Source organism: Myotis nattereri, assembly GCF_964212035.1.
Source record: "Myotis nattereri genome assembly, chromosome: 9".
NCBI lineage: Eukaryota > Metazoa > Chordata > Mammalia > Chiroptera > Vespertilionidae > Myotis > Myotis nattereri.
Genome location: NC_138084.1, coordinates 51713059 through 51729807, shown reverse-complemented (window position 1 = coordinate 51729807; position 16749 = coordinate 51713059). Strand labels below are relative to the sequence as shown.

Here is a 16749-nt window from a genome sequence, read left to right as displayed (position 1 = left end):
AAATAAAAGAGAAAAATCAAGCAAGTTTATTTAAATTCGTTTCATTGATTAGTACCTTCTCACAAAAACGCCCCCAGAAGACACTTTCTTCTTCACTCGCTTCTTCTCTTTGCTTGACTCAAAAGAAGAGTCATCTTCCTATAAATGACAAAAAAAGAGAACCAAGTAAGATTTCTACCCTAGACACATTTTATCTATTTGTTCCAAAAGAAAAAATTAATGATGCTAATATTTCCAACTCTAGATTAAAGTAAAATAAAACAGTGTCAGGAAGTTTGCCGTACAGATCAGGTTTGCGGTGATACAGGTCTGGAACAGAACTAGCTCACCCTTGGTGACTGAAGAAAAAATTTCCCATGAAAGGAAAATATGTAACGTACCCAAATCCCTACACTATGTCACATGAGCTGTCCACAAGGACCACATCATGGCCTGTCTTCACTCACAGAAGGGAGCAAGGGTAAAGTTTCCCCAGTGTACTTTCTGCCTCTTCTCCTGAGACCAGATGGCCTGAAATACAAGTACCACTGGGTTTCCTGCTGACGCTGTCACTCAATTATAAAAATACTCCACCTGTTTTCCTGTATTTGTTCTTTGTATCTGTTTCCATATTCTTTTCTTTTTAGCTTCCTTCTAGAGATTTGTCCTTTTCATCTATAACTATAAGCATTTTCCTATATTCCAAATTCCAAATTCATAGTTCCAGCTGGGAATTATGAAAAGAGATAAGGCTATGGAATCAAAAGTTAGAGATTGAATACTGATCCCACCATAACTAGTTGTGTGAATTTAGACAACTCCACTCTCTGAGCTTCAGTTTCCTCAGATGTTAAATGAGAGCAGATCAAATGACATGTGATAATATGTGTAAGAACTTTGTGTTACAAATTAATCTGAACAAAGGGATACTATGACAACTTCCATGCTGGCTTTCTATTCTTAAAATTGCTCCTTTGAGAAACTGACGATTTCGTACATGGATTCCACTCAAAGCACTTTATTTTGGCTATTTAGAATGTTAAATTATATTTATATATACTCTCTAATTGCCTTAGAATTTTTGATTACTCTGCAAATATTTTTTCCTTATATGGTACAATAATAAGAACAACACTGCTCATTTATGAACCAGGCTGCTGTTCTAACCAATATATATGTAGATATATATGTAGACATGTGTGTACTAGAGGCCCGATGCACAAAATTCATGCAAGAGTAGGCCTTCCTTCCCCCGGCTGCTGGCACCGGCTTCCCTCTGGCACCTGGGACCCGGACTTCCCTCGCAGCCCTGGCTTCATCTGGAAGGTCATTTGGAAGGATGTCCAGTCTAATTAGCATATTACCCTCATATTATTATAGACTAGGGGCCCGGTGCACAAAATTTGTGCATGGGGGTGGGTCCCTCAGCCCGACCTGAAACCCTCTCCAATCTGGTAGCCCTCAGGGGAGTCCTCTCCAATCCAGGAGTTTCTGTCTGTCTTTGCAATCATATGAGCGAATTGTCTGAGACCCCAACCCAGTTTGGTTTGGTGCTCACAGAATAATAGAGGTCTTTTTTTTTCTTTGCTCCATTGGTGGAGATTTTCAGGAAGTTCAGGATATCTTCCTTTTAATTTTTCCTCAACAGTCTGACTTTACTTATGTCTCTCACCTTTGCTTTCCCTCCATCCCCCACCCACAACAGTAACTTGCTCCAAGCTCACTTTGCTCTAGTGTCTAGAGATCCTGCAAAGCTTCTACCATCAGAACTACAATTCCCAGCCGTCCTGGTGCTCCCCGCACTTTTGGTTCTGGGAACTTCAGCTGCCCCCAGGCCAGGCTGACAGGACCGGACACTCCAGTGGCGTCCCCGGGACCCTAGCCACTCGGCATCGGCATGCACACGCACTGGCCACAGGCTCGGAGTGGCTGGGGTCCCGGGGACGACCGCCACATCCCACCCACCTCCCAGCCGCTCAACGCCCGTGCACATGCATGCTGCCCACAGGCCCGCCATCTTTGTCGGTTTAATTTGCATACTCACTCCTGATTGGCTGTTGTGGAGGGATGGTCAATTTACATATTTGTCTATTATTAGTATAGATATATGAAGGAATATACATAGATATATATTCATTTAAACCTTACAACACTCTAGAAAATATAAATTATTACCTCCAGTTTACAACTAAGGCAAAGAGAAGTTAAATGATTTGTTCAAACCAAAAAAGGGTTGTAGCCAGGATTCAAATCCAGATATCCCCAGTCCAAAACTTGAACTCTTCACTACTCTTGTATACTACTTCTTGAGAAAGATAAATGTGTTAAGAAGGACACTAACCGCCGGCATGGAATTGGGGACCTGAATATCTTCCAGGGTCTGCCTGAGCTGATCCACCTCTGCTCGACACTCATCCAGCTGACTTTCTAGTTTTTCTCTCCGCAGTCGTTCGTACTGCAGCTGGCCCTGCAGCTCTTGGATAGTCCTGTCAAAAATAGATTTTGTTTTCAGTCAGTCTCCAATATGAACTAAATATGATTTTGGTAAGAGTGAAAAGCATCCATGCACTGTATTTAAGGCAAATAAAAAAATAACTGTACAGTGGGGTCTTGACTTACGAGTTTAATTCGTTTCGTGATGGAGCTTGTAACTCAAATTACTCATATGTCAAATCATTAAAGTGAACGAGTGAGACACGTGATACTGGACTGATGTTGTGGTGTTCACTGTGATGTTCACTGCGCCAACTAGCGGTGGGGTATCTGAAGCTGGCTCGTAACCCGAATTTTAGCTCGCAACTCAAAGCAAAAAATTGGCCGAGAGACGGCTCGTATCTCGAAAAACTCATTAGTCAGGACACTTGTAAGTCAAGGCCCCCACTGTATTCTACAAATATGTATTGAGAAGCTACGTGAACCAACACTAATCTAGATACTGGGGATCAGCAGTACACCAAATGGGCCAAATATGCCCTCGAGGTCTTGTCTTAGCAGTGGAGGAAGACAGACAGGAAAGAAAATAAGAAATTATGGTATGTTGGAAGTTGATAAATGCTAAGGGAGAAAAAATAAGCAAGAAAGGGTCATGTAAAATGTTGTTGAAGAGGGCATTAACACTTCATACACAGTGGCAGGAAAAGCCTTACTAAGAAGGTGCTTTGGAGCAAAGTTCTAAAGAAATGAGGAAGATGATCAAGCAGACCTCCAGGGGAAGGGCATTACACACAGAAGAGCAGGTGTAAAGGCCCTACATCAGAAGTATGCCTGGTGACCTGAAAGAAAACCAGAGGCCATGTGATTGGAATAGTTTAAAGTATAAAAGGGATAGTAGGTCAGAGAGGTAAAAGGAATCCAGTAAAGTAGAGCTTTTACTCTCAGTGAAAAGGGAAGCCACTGGAGGATCTAAGCAGAGAAATGGCATGAATTGATTTAAACTTTTGTTTTCTTTTTCTTTGCTTTGTGTGTGTTTTTTCTATTGATTTACAGATACTTTACCATCCTTGCATCCCTGAAATAAACCCTACTTGGTCATGGTGTATGATCTTTCTAATGGAATGCTGGATCTGATTTGCTAAAATTTTGTTGAGGATTTTAGCATCTATGTTCATCAGAGATACTGGCTTGTAATTCTCTTTCTTTGTAGTGCCTTTATCTGGTTTGGGGATTAGGGTAATCCTGGCTTCATAGAAAGAACTTGGAAGTGGTTCCTTCCTCTTGAATTTTTTTTGGAATAGTCTGAGGAGGATAGGTTTTAATTCTTTTTTGAATGTTTGGTAAAACTCCACTGTGAAGCCATCTGACCCGAGCTTTTGTTTGCTGGAAGTTTTTTGATTACTGCTTCAATTTCCTCCATAGTTATCAACCTATTCAGATTTTTTTATTCTTCCTGATTGAGTTTTGGAAGGTTGTATTTTTCTAGGAATATGTCCATTTCTTCTAGGTTGACCAGTTTGTTGGAATAGAGTTGTTCATAGTATATTTTACAATCCTTTGTATTCCTGCAGGCTTTTGTTATTTCACCTTTTTCATTTCTGATTTTGTTTATTTGGGTCCTCTCTCTCTGCTTCTTGGTGAATCTGGCTAAAGGTTCATCAACCTTGTTTATCCTTTCAAAGAACCAGCTCTTGGTTTTATTTATCTTTTGAATTGTGTTTTTGGTCTCTACATCATTTCCACTCTCATCTTCATTATTTCCTTCCTTCTGCTCACTCTGGGCATTTGTTGTTGGTCTGTTTCTAATTCTTTAAGTTGTAGAGTTAGGTAATTTATTGCCAGTTTTTCTTGTTTTTTGAGATAGGCTTGTAATGCTATGAACTTCCCTCTCAGAACTGCTTTCACTGTGTCCCATAAATTTTGGGTTGTTGTGTTTTCATTGTCATTTGTTTCCAGGATGTTTTTTACTTCTCCTTTGATCTCTTTGATAACCCAATCATTGTTTAATAACATGCTATTTTGCCTCCAAGTGTTTGAATTTTTTTGATTATTTATATTGTAGTTATTTCTAATATTAAGCCATTGTGGTCTAAGAAGATGCTTGATATGATTTCAATCTTCTTGAATTTGAAGAGACTTTGCCTGTGTCCCAATATGTGATCTATCTTTGAAAATGTCCCATGTGCACTTGAGAAGAATGTATATTCTGTAGCTTTGGGGTGAAATGTTCTGAAGATGTCAATTAAGTCCATCTGATCTTGCAAGTCACTTAGGATTGTTGTTTCTTTGCTGATTTTTTGAATAGAGGATTTATCCAGTGATACCAATGAGGTATTAAAGTCCCCTACTATGATTGTATTGTTGTCAATCTCTCCCTTGATGTCTTCCAGAAGTTTTTTCATGTATTTGGATGCTCCTACATTGGGTGCATATATGTTTACCATAGTTATATCCTCTTGTTGTATCGATCCCTTTAGTATTATGAAGTGGCCTTCCTTATCACTTGTTATCGCCTTCACTTTGAGGTCTATTTTGTCAGATATAAGTATTGCTACCCCAGCTCTTTTTTCATTTCCATTTGCCTGAATGATATTTTTCCATCCCTTCACTTTCAGTCTGTGTGAGTCCCTTGTTCTGAGGTGGGTCTCTTGTAGACAGCATATATATGGGTCATATTTTCTTATCCATTTCGCCACTCGATGTCTTTTGATTGGAGCATTTAATCGATTTATGTTTAAGGTTATTATTGATAGGTACTTGTTTGTAGCCATTTTTATTTGGACTCAAACATAAAATGGGAAACCATAAAAATCTTAGCAGAATCAATAGAGAGCAAAAAAGCAGGCAAATGTCGTAGCAATATCTTTACTGATACAACTCCTAGGAAAATGGAAACTAAGGAGAAAATAAGCAAATGGGACTACATCAAAATAAAAAGCTTCTGCACAGCAAAAGAAACCATCAACAAGACAATAAGAAAGCCCACTGCATGAGAGAACATATTTGCCAATGTTATATCCTATAAGGGCCTACTCTCCAAAATTTATAGGGAACTCATACAACTTAACAAAAGGAAGATAAACAATCCAATCAAAAAATGGGCAAAGGACCTAAATAGACACTTTTCGAAAGAGGACATACAGAAAGCCAAGAGACATGAAAATATGCTCAAAGTCACTAATCATTTGAGAGATGGAAATCAAAACGACAATGAGATACCATCTCACACCTGTCAGAATGGCTATCATCAACAAACAATAAGTACTAGCTATGTGGAGAAAAAGGAACCCTCTTGCACTGCTGGTGAGAATGCAGACTAGTGCAACCACTGTGGAAAAACAACATGGCGTTTCCTCAAAAAGTTAAAAATGGAGCTCCCATTTGACCCAGTAATCCCAATTCTAGGAATATATCCCAAGAAATCAAAAACACTAATCAGAAAGGATATATGCACCCCTATGTTCATAGCAGCCCAATTTACAATAGCTAAGATTTGGAAACAGCCTAAGTGCCCATCAGCAGATGAGTGGATTAAAAACAGTGGTGCATCTACACATGGAATACTATGCTGCTGTAAAAAAGAAGGAATTCTTACCATTTGCAGCAGCATGTATGGACATGGAGAGCATTACACTAAGCAAAATAAATCAGTCAGAGAAAGATAAATATCACATGATCTCACTCATTTGTAGAATATAATGAACAACATACACTGATGAACAAAAATAGAGACAGAAACATCGAATAGACCATCAAACTTCAGAGGGAAGGCAGGGGAGCGTGGAGGGAGTAAGAGATCAACCAAAGGACTTGTATGCATGCATGTAAGCATAACCAATGGACACAGACAGTAGGGGGGTGAGGGCATGTGCTGGGGGGTGGGGGTGGCCAGGGAGAGGTCAATGGGGGGAAAAGAAGACATATGTAATACTATATGTAATACCTTAAATAATACTTTTTTCCTTTATTAATTAAGGTATTACATTATGTGTCCTTATCGCCCCATTGCGGGCCCCCCCCACACACACACACACTCATGCCCTTACTGCCCCCCCCCCCTGGTGTCTGTGAGTCATCAAGAAGGCCCCTGGTTTTTTTAAAAAATTTAAATTTTGCCCCAGTTTCCTAGTCTCTAAAATCCCACTGAAAGAGAAGAGTATTTTGGCTTAAAGCTTTGTCTTCTACTCAAATTCCCAAATATCTATGGAAGGATAATATATTAACCCTTATCAAAGATTTAGATATTACTCTGAATGCATTCACCAGACCTCTTACTGAGTCTATATTCAGAAGAAAACAGAGAAAAGGGAAGCGGGAGGTTCTAAGAGTCTGAGGGAAAGAGACCCAACCAAAGGAGAGGGCGGAGAAAGAGGAGAATCCTCTGTACAGACCCAAGTTTTGATTAAAAGTCTTCTCCCCTGTCTCCCGTTGTTCCCTGTCCATTCTGAAAAGCGGACCGACAGCAGAGAGGCAGTGCGAAGAAATAAGCACTAGGCATCTTCTATTCCAGCAGCCATTAATTAAGTAGAGAGGCACCAAATGTGCAGAGAGCCAACTTAGGGAGCAGGGAGTAAAGGATGCAACTGCTCACTGCCTCTGGACACAGAGCATCCTCTGATGAGGTACCACAGCCCTGGACCTCAGATTCATGAATAAGCAGTCCAATTTGATAGGGATGGTTATAGATACGTTGATTGAAAAGCTCAAAGTAGCTGTGATCTCAAAAACAAAAAAAAAAACAACTCTACAGAATTTCAATTTTACAAGATGAAAAGAGTTTTGGAGATAGGTTGTGCAAAAATGTGAATCTATTTAACACTACTGAATTGTACTTAAAAATGGTTAAGATGCTATACTTTATGTTATGTGTATTTTAACACACACACAAAAAAAATCTTAATACCTTCTCTATCTGGGGACTTAGGAGGAAAACAGGATAGACTCTTATGTCCTTTGGTGGGGATAACAAAACAAGTTGTTGGTCAACAAACCTTCACATGGCATTTAGAGAGAGAACTAAAAAGAAACCATTAAAGTTTGGAGGACATTACTTTTCAGACTCCAGCCGTTCTTTCTTCTGCTTTAAGTCTTCTTCTGTTATCCCTCCCAAGTGTTTATAGTTGCTCTCAGCAATTTCCAGGAGGTGTCTCAATTCTACAATTTTCTTATAGGCTCTCACTGCAAGACAGAGTTGCATAGAAACCTAATTTAGACAGGTGCTGGCAGGATGCTCATCCTGTAGCCTATTCTTCCTCTAAAGCCAGTGTCTGTGTGGTTTGGGGAGGAGGTGGAGGGAGGTGGCAAACACACAGAAGAATAAATATCAGTAAATAATATTTGGATGAACAAGCAATGATAAACCTAAATGGAGGGTTCTCCTCCTGCTCTTGGAGGGTGTATCAGACTGTTATGACTTTTAATACTATGAACAAGGAAGTTTAAAGACTAGCAGTGGTTTAGAGTAGTGGTATATTACAGGACCATGCGTAATCTATGATACAACAAAAATTAGAAAAATTGAAATATGCTGCATTTATTTAAAACAATAACTAGCCCAGCTCCCAAATTTTATGATTAGTTACTTGTAATATCTATGCAAGAGGATACTGAGAGAAGGAAGTGTGTTGAGAGCAGCTTTTAGCTATTCTCCAACTATCGAACCTTCTATTCTGTGTGGTAGTGCTTCTCAACCTGGGGTGATTTTCTCCCCTAAGGACATTTGACATCATCTGGACACATTGTTGCTTGTGAACTTGATGGGTGGAGGGGAATAGGTAACTGGCACCTACAGGCTCAGGTCTCTTCTCAAATGTCACTCCCTTAGAGAGGACTCCTCTAATGGTTATCTTATCTATAGCACCAATCTACTTTATTTTCTTTATGTATCTATTTTCTTATTATCTGTCACCACCACATCTCCAGAAGGTAAATTCTGGATGATGTTGGGGATTTTATATTGTTCACTGTTTCTCCAATAACTACAACAGTATCTGGCACATTGTAGACAATAAATATTTGCTGCTATTATTTTCTGTAAAAATCACTTGCCAACTAACCATGGAAATCCTTGGGATGTCTCTTCCTGTTTCCTATGATCCACTTAAATAATGTTTCCTCTTATATAACATTTTCCTCCTTGAGGGAAAGAGATCATGTCTTACATTTTTTATTTGTTCAACAACCCCTAGTACCAAAATTATACTAGTTCTGGTTCCCCCCAAAATGAAAGTATTTTACTTTGTAGATTATAGCTATTTTTAGGATAATTTTCAAATTTGGAGGAAAGACAATGGCTACGGCATTTCTTAAAGAACAAATCACAACAGAGTTGGCACACTTACTTCTGGCATCTGTTTTATCCGACTCATTAAGATATAAATCATTCTTAGCATCAGTGCTTCCCTCAACACCATGTCTTATAAAACACTTCATATCATCTTCATCAATTTCATTATCATCTATATCATATTTCTGTAGCCCTTCTAATAGCTTTACGGCTGCTAAATGGGCAAACCTGTAGAAAAGAATCACCAATGAACAAGAACCACAATTTTCAAATTGAAACTGCAGTTTGAACTTAATTTAAGTAATTACACTATGTACATTATGCCACCAACCCACCCACTCAGTAAAGGAACAAAACTATACCTGAATCTCAGTGCCAATTTGATGTACTATATCCAGCTAGTAGTACATGGGAAACTCAGTTATTCGACACTAAGGACAAGTGATCATTAAAGACAGATTCTATCATTTTTATTGGCAAAAACCCAACTGAAAGAGGAGACCAAAAGAGAATTGCTAAATTGAACAGAAAGTTCAAAACCACCCTATTTGATCGCCTGCATTTACTACCTTTTTCTGATGGCCTAATTTAGATTGTAGAATTAGTTATGGTTCCATTTTTAGGGATAACTATAGCTCTAGCACCCTTAATCTTGATTCTTCTTCAACCCAAAGCACTTGACATGGCTTTGAAATTTAATGGAAAAATAATGACTTTCCATCCATATTTTCTATTTTCTTTGCTATTTCCTACATCTCTGAAGCTTCCAATAATATACCTTTGATTTTGGAGTTGTTGTAATTGCATGTAATCTGAATATTTTTCCACAGTTTTCCTAATTAAGATGTTCAATGCTTTCTCTTAGGACAAGGATAATTACTCGCTAACCACAAAAACCTCAAATTCTATGTTTTCCATAACCATATAACCACACACACACACGTACATACATATATTCATACCTTTCACCAGGTACTGCAAATCATTAAAGATATAGAAATAAACATATGTAGGAAATTATAAGGTTAACAGAAATCATTAGTTCTATTACTAGGTTGTAATTTAACAGCTTTCATTTACTGAGTACTTGCTTTATAGAGATTCAACATTACACTTTACACCTAGCCTTTTGGTGCATGAATGAAAAAAAATGTGGGCCAGAAATTATTATTAACTCCAGATATATTCATAGTATTAAATCACCCATATAATACTGGTATAAAGATAAACAAATAGACAGATCAACAGACAAAATATAAAGCCTAGAAATAATCCCACACAAATATGGACACTAACTTGGACAAAGACACAAAGGTAATAAAGTGGAGAAAGGACAGCTTTTTCAACAAATAGTGCTACAACGATTGGATATCTATATTTAAAAAAAAAAAAAGAACACTTTGGATGCATACTTCAAAATGCATCATAGACCTCAATGTAAGACCTAAAACTATACAACATCTAAAAGAAACCAAAGGAGAAATCTTTGTGACTTTGTTTTAATTGACAATTTCTTAGCTATGATACCAAAAGCATAATCCATAAAAGAACAAATTGATTAAAAAAAAAAACTTCTGCTCTTCAAAGACATTGTTAACAGAATTAAAAAAACAAGCCTAAACTGGGAGAACATTTTTACAAAATAAAAACGTAAGGAAAAAACTAGTCTCCAGAATATATAAATAGCTCGTAAAGCAATAATAAGAAAACAACTCACTTTTAAAAACTGGACAAAAGATCTAAACAGTCACTTCACCAAAAGAAAATATACAAATGGAAAAAATGTATATGAAAAAATGCTCAAAATCAAAATAATTTTTATTAGGAAAATGCAAATTAAAACCACAATGAGATGCCACTGCACACCTACTAAAATCACTAAAATCAAAGAACCTGACAACAGAGACTTTTGGAATGTCAATGCCTATGATCACTTTGGAAGCACTTTGGCAGCTTCTTATGAAGTTAAACATACCCTTAGCATATGTCCCACCAATACTACCCCTAAGTATTTACCCAAGTAAACTTAAAGCTTATATTCACACAAAATCCTGTATGTAAATATTTATAGCAGTGTTATTCATAATCACCAAAAAATGGATACAATCAAAATCTCCTTCAACAGGTTAGTGGATAATCAAACTATGGAATACTATAGAATTCTACATCTGATGGAAAACTGTTCAGCAATAAGAAATGAACTACTAATACATACGAATTCTCAAAATAATTATGCTGGCTTAAAGAAGCCAGCTATATAATAGTACTTACTATATGATTCCATTCATAATAAAACTCTAAAAATGCAAACTAATCTACAGTGACAAAAAGCAGACCCGTGTTTGCTTAGGGAAGCCAGCAGTGGGAGGGAGGGAGATTAAAAAGGAGCACAAGAAGACTTTTGGGGGTCATGAATACTAGAGGACCGGTGCACGAAGTCATGCACAGGTGGGGTCCGGCCGGCCCACCCCAATGAGAGCTGATCAGGCCGGCCAGTGGGGGAAAGGGGCCGCGGGAAGTTGGCCGGCTGGCCCCGCCTCTGATCGGGGAAGAAGGGCACCCATCAGGGATAAGACTGGCTGGGAGGGAGGGGCTGTGGGCAATTGGGGGGGTGTCAATCTGTGCCCTGATCAGGCCAATTCGCCTCCCCAGTGCATGTCATAGCAACCAGTTGTTCCGGTGTTCTGGTCTCTTGTCTTTTATAGATATACTAGAGGCCCGGTGCACAAAAATTTGTGCACTCGGGGGGGGGGGGTCCCTCAGCCCGGCCTGGGACCCCTCAGGGGATGACCACCTGCTGGCTTAGGCCTGCTCCCCGGGGGATTGGGCCTAAGATGGCAATCAGACATCCCTCTGGCAGCCCAGCAGCCCTCGGGGGATGTCCACTTGCCAGCAGGGGGCAGGCCTAAACTGCAGTCGGACATCCTTAGCACTGCTGAGGAGGCAGGAGAGGCTCCCACCACCACCGCTGTACTGGCAGCCGGCAGCCTGGCTTGTGGCTGAGCAGAGCTCTTCCCATGTGAGAGCGCCCTGACCACCAGGGGGCAGCTCCTGCATTGAGCGCCTGCCCACTGGTGGTCAGTGTGTGTCATAGTGACCAGTCATTCCCAGTCCTTCTGCTGTTAGGGTCAGTTTGCATATTACCCTTTTACTATATAGGACAGAGGCCTGGTGCACGGGTGGGGGCCAGCTGGTTTGCCCTGAAGGGTGTCCCAGATCAGGGTGGGGGTCCCGCTTGGGTGCCTGGCCAGCCTGGATGAGGGGATGATGACTGTTTGCAGCTGGTCACACCCCCTTCAGGGTGGGGGTCCCCACTGGGGTGCCTGGCCAGTCTGGGTGAGGGGCTGAGGGCCGTTTTCAGGCTGGCGGGTGACTGATGCTCCCAACCTCTCCTTTTTTTCTTTTCTTTTTTTTATTCTGGGTTTTATTTACCTTCTATGGCTGTAACTGGAGCTGAGAGCCCGCTTTAGCTCTGAGGCTCGGCTCCAGCTCTGAGACCTCGGCTGATGAAAGCAGGTATCTGGGATTTATTTACCTTCTATAATTGAAACATAGTTGCAGCTCCAGCTCTGAGGCCCGGCTGGCTGAAAACAGGTTTCTGGGGTTTGTTTAGCTTCTATAATTGCAACATTGTTTCTTAGAGTGCAAGCTCAGAGCCCAGCAGTGGCAGGCGGGGAACCTTGGCTTCCTCCATCACTGGAGCAAGCAAGCCTCCTGCTCGCTTCAGCTGCCTGGCTGCCGGTCACCATCTTGGTTGGCAGTTAATTTGCATATCACCCTGATTAGCCAATGGGAAGCGTGTCGGAGGTATGGTTAATTACCATGTTTGTCTATTATTAGATAGGATATATAGATGGTTGCTAGTCATTGTGACAAACCCAAATTTCCAAATGCCCCTCCTCTAGGAAAGGGGACGATACTTCCTCCTAGTTGAGAATCACTGCTTTAAAGAAAAGAGTTAATATACTGTCAAATGTCTATTCAGCTTGAATACTGTCATTCTCTCAGCATTTGACAATGTCATCCCATTGAATCTTCAAAGATTTCCAAGTATAACAGAGTATACGCAAAACTTTAAAAACAAAACCAAAAAGAAAAAAGTGAAGCATATAGGGATACCTCTTAGCCACATCGCTGGGTTTCTCCCCTGCTTTGTTGGTAATATTACTGTCTGCTCCCATTTTAATTATCCACTGCAAACATTCTATGTGGCCTTGTCCAGCAGCTGTAAAAACAAACAGAAAATACACAAAAAGTTGTTACTAGTAGCAACTTTCCAAACTTTGAACACCATTAGAGAGTACTTTCATAAATACTGATACTTGCAATAACCAATAAATTGGGCAGATGTAATTTTCTCCATTTCATTTATTCATTCATCAGACAAACATGTAATCAAATATATACTGTACCCATCACCTATACAGAGAACTTTACATACAGATATAAAAGTTGAGGTTCAAAGAAGTTATTTCGTTAACATCACACAGCTAGTAAGTAATGGATTTGAAACTATAATCTAATTTTTTCTAATTTTATTGAGTGTCTGTCTGCTGGTATTGATAGCTCCTGACCAATCTTCTATCACAGAACTTATTCCTCTGACCCTCACAACTCAAAATTTATAGATCCCCAATTACCTAAACTATTTACACCTTTTTCTAAATCTTTCTCTTCAGACACATGCACTTGATATTAATTTTCACCTCCACAACACTGCTTATGTGTCTTCTCACCTAGTGTACATCACTCAACTCTATGCTTATCTGACTTCTACCCATCCTTCTAAGTCCATCTCAAGACTCAGGAAAACTGGGACAGGGGGACTTAATAAACTTAAAAGAGCTGAATTTAGGTCTACTAAACAATGAGACTGAAGGACAGAACAGAATTAGCAAGTGGCTGGCACATACAGACCTGCAACAAATATCTATAGATTTGATGAGTGAATGAAGAAAAATAAATAAATGAAATCTAAGCTCTGCTCTTACCAACTGTGTAACCTCAGTCAAAAAACCTGGTTCCTCTGGACCTCAATTTTCTCATCTTTTACACAGATAATTTCATATTTATAAAGCAGCAGTGATTTACACTGCTGGCTTGTAAAATTACAATAAGGATTGAACATGACAGTTAAATGTTATGTAAACATAAGGTATTATTTATGAATTCCCATGAATATTTCCTCAATAATTTAACACTTAGCAACTTCTGTTCAATTTCTACTCCTGAATTCCACTGCATGTATTTTAACAACCAAAAACTTTTTGCCATTTATTACATCCTGACTTATACAAATCTCTAGTTGCTCATGGTATAAGTATATAGCTCCTTAACAGTAAGGTCTGGATCTCACACGATTTTCATGGTGTGGGCACATGACTGGTACTGAATATATATGTACCTCTGTAAAATAAATCAGAGCATGAACTTTTGGTATGGCTTGGTGTCTTAAAAAGTTAATCTACCTCCAATACTGGGAATAGAGAGGAAAGGACACAAAGCCAGATCCAATGACAAAGCAAACCCCATCACTATAGCCCTATGGCCCAGCTTACAAAAGGTCTACGAGTATAAGCACTCTTATCCTACCTTTCCCGAAATGACTCAGGTCCATCTTCCAAACTCAGAATTGGCCCCTGAGGAGCCTGGGGCTTCTCTTTTCGCTTCTCTTTTCTCCTACAGCAAATCCAAAATAGCTAACAAAGAATACTACAGGATTTCCCATACCTGTAGACATAACCCTACTTTAAACAAAAACAGCAACATCTTTTCTCTGTAAGAGTTACAAAACCATATTTATGAATCCTGAACAATGGTGAGCTTTATAAAATAGAGTTTAACCCAACATTTCCATTTTATTACACAGTTAATATGGGGGGGGGGGCGCTAAGTAATTTGTCTACAATGAAATACAATAAAAGAATTTTTATCTAAGATCCTTATTATATATTGATTAGAATATATTTATTAATTGGACCAATGTTTTATATGAGAACAAGAAAAAATTATACAGTGGCTAGAAATTTTAAAAAAATGATTTGAAATAATTAAAGCTTAGAAGTAAACGAAAGAGAAGTCATAGTAGATTTAAAAATCATTAAATGACTGATACTGCAGCTTATTTACTGAATCAAAATTAAAATGAAAGAAAAAGAAGCAGATAGACTGACAACATGTTAATTAAATTATAAGGAAACTGTTATTTACCCTGATTTAGCATACAGATACTCCACAGAAAATAAGATAATGTACACAAAAATTTCCCTTCTCCTGCTCCAGCCACTTATCACCCCTCCACCATACCATGTGATCCACCCTTGGCCCCAGGAGTTCTTACGGACAAACTGACCAGAGAAGGGGTGAAGGGCAAACCCTTTTGGTTCCTCTTCACTTTCACCCTCTCACCTTCTCACAATAGCTGTAACCCAAACACTCTATTGTTGTACATCAATCTCTTTAGAACCTTCTTCCAGTTCCCTCATTTCCATCTCAGTTCAACTGGTAAAGAACTGACTGATAGGCTGAAAACCATCTGGCAAGTAAAACTTACTTTAATGTATCATCACTCCAAAGATGCATTATAAATACCGTGAGTGAGCCTCTCTTTTGCTTCTCATAAATGACACCCCACATACACACTAGGAATAAAGACTGGTTGTACCTAGGTTATAAAATGGGGGCTTTTCTCCAGGGCAGCACATTTTTTAAAAACCACAATCTTTTATGCACATTTTAAGTATCCACTCCATTCATAAATCCCATAGTGAAAAGCTTTAATGCCTAGACAGCTAGTAGAGGTGGATGGAGTGAGATTCTCCAAACTACAGAATAGCATTTACCAAAGTGGGACCCCTCTATGTATAAGAGAAACCCCTTTCACTTCGCCTTCTTTCTGCCCCAAATACCCTTTCTCTTATAAAACTACTAGAAGCCAAGTGCACGAATTCGTGCACCAGTGGGGTCCCTCAGCCTGGCCTGCGAGATCGGGCCAAAACCGGCTCTCCAACATCCCTTGAGGAGTCCTGGATTGTGAGAGGGTGCAAGCCAGGCTGAGGAACTCCACCAGTGCACAATCAGGGCCGGGGAGGGACACAGGAGGTTGGCCAGCCAAGGAGGGACCACAGGACGGTTCCAGAGTGTTCAGCCGATCTCGCTCAGTCCCAATTGGCCAGACCCCAGAAGTAAGCTAACCTAACAGTTGGAGTGTCTGCCCCCTGGTGGTCAGTGCATGTCATAGCAAGCAGTTGAGCAGCCTTAGCATATCATTAGCATATTGTGCTTTGATGGGTTGAATGGCCAACTGGGTAGACCAGACACTTAGCATATTAGGCTTTTACTATATAGGACTAAAATTTGTGCACTCGGGGGGAAGGGGGGGTCCCTCAGCCTGGCCTGTGCCCTCTCGCAGTCTGGGACCCCTCGGGAGATAACGACCTGCTGGCTTAGGCCTGCTCCCGGGTGGCAGAGGGCAGGCCCAACCCCTAGGTGCAGCCCCTGGTTGGGCTCAGAGCAGGGCCGATTGGGGAGTTGGGGCGCCGCCCCCTGTCATGCACAGATCAGGGCCAATCGGGAGGTTGCGATGCCACCCCCAGTCACGCTCAGGGTAGGGCCGATTGGGGGGTTGGGCCACTGCCCCCTGTCACACTCAAGGCAGGGTCGATGGGGAGGTTGCGGCGCCACCCCCTGTCACGCACAGAGCAGGGCCAATCCAGGGGTTGGGGTGCTGCCCCCTGTCACGCACAGAGCAGGGCCCATCAGGGGGTTGAGGAGCTCCCCCCTGTCACTCAGAGAGTAGGGCCGATAGGGGAGTTGGGGCACCGCCCCCTGTCACACACAGAGCAAGGCCGATCAGGGGGTTGGGACGCCACCACTCTCACACTCAGGGCAGGGCCGATGGGGAGGTTATGGCTCTACCCCATCACACACAGAGCAGGGCCCGTGGGAGGGGTGGGGGTTGTGGCGCCGCCCTCTATCACCCACAGAGCAGGGCCGATCAGGGGGTTGGGGCGCTGCCACTGTCACACTCAGGGCAGGGCCAATGGGGAGGT

The 16749-nt window shown here is 40.7% G+C and overlaps 1 protein-coding gene across 1 annotated transcript in view; it reads right to left on the bottom strand.

Moving 5' to 3' along the window:
• Positions 1–16749, bottom strand: part of ANKRD42 (ankyrin repeat domain 42) — a 51220-nt gene continuing 34471 nt past the window's right edge. Inside the window, exons 8-12 of the mRNA XM_081099880.1 lie at positions 12818–12923; positions 8754–8926; positions 7464–7590; positions 2321–2465; positions 1–138 (exon numbers count right to left, since the gene is read on the bottom strand). Coding sequence (XP_080956006.1) covers positions 49–138; positions 2321–2465; positions 7464–7590; positions 8754–8926; positions 12818–12923 — 641 coding nt within the window. The 3' untranslated portion in view covers positions 1–48. The remainder of the gene's footprint in view (positions 139–2320; positions 2466–7463; positions 7591–8753; positions 8927–12817; positions 12924–16749) is intronic.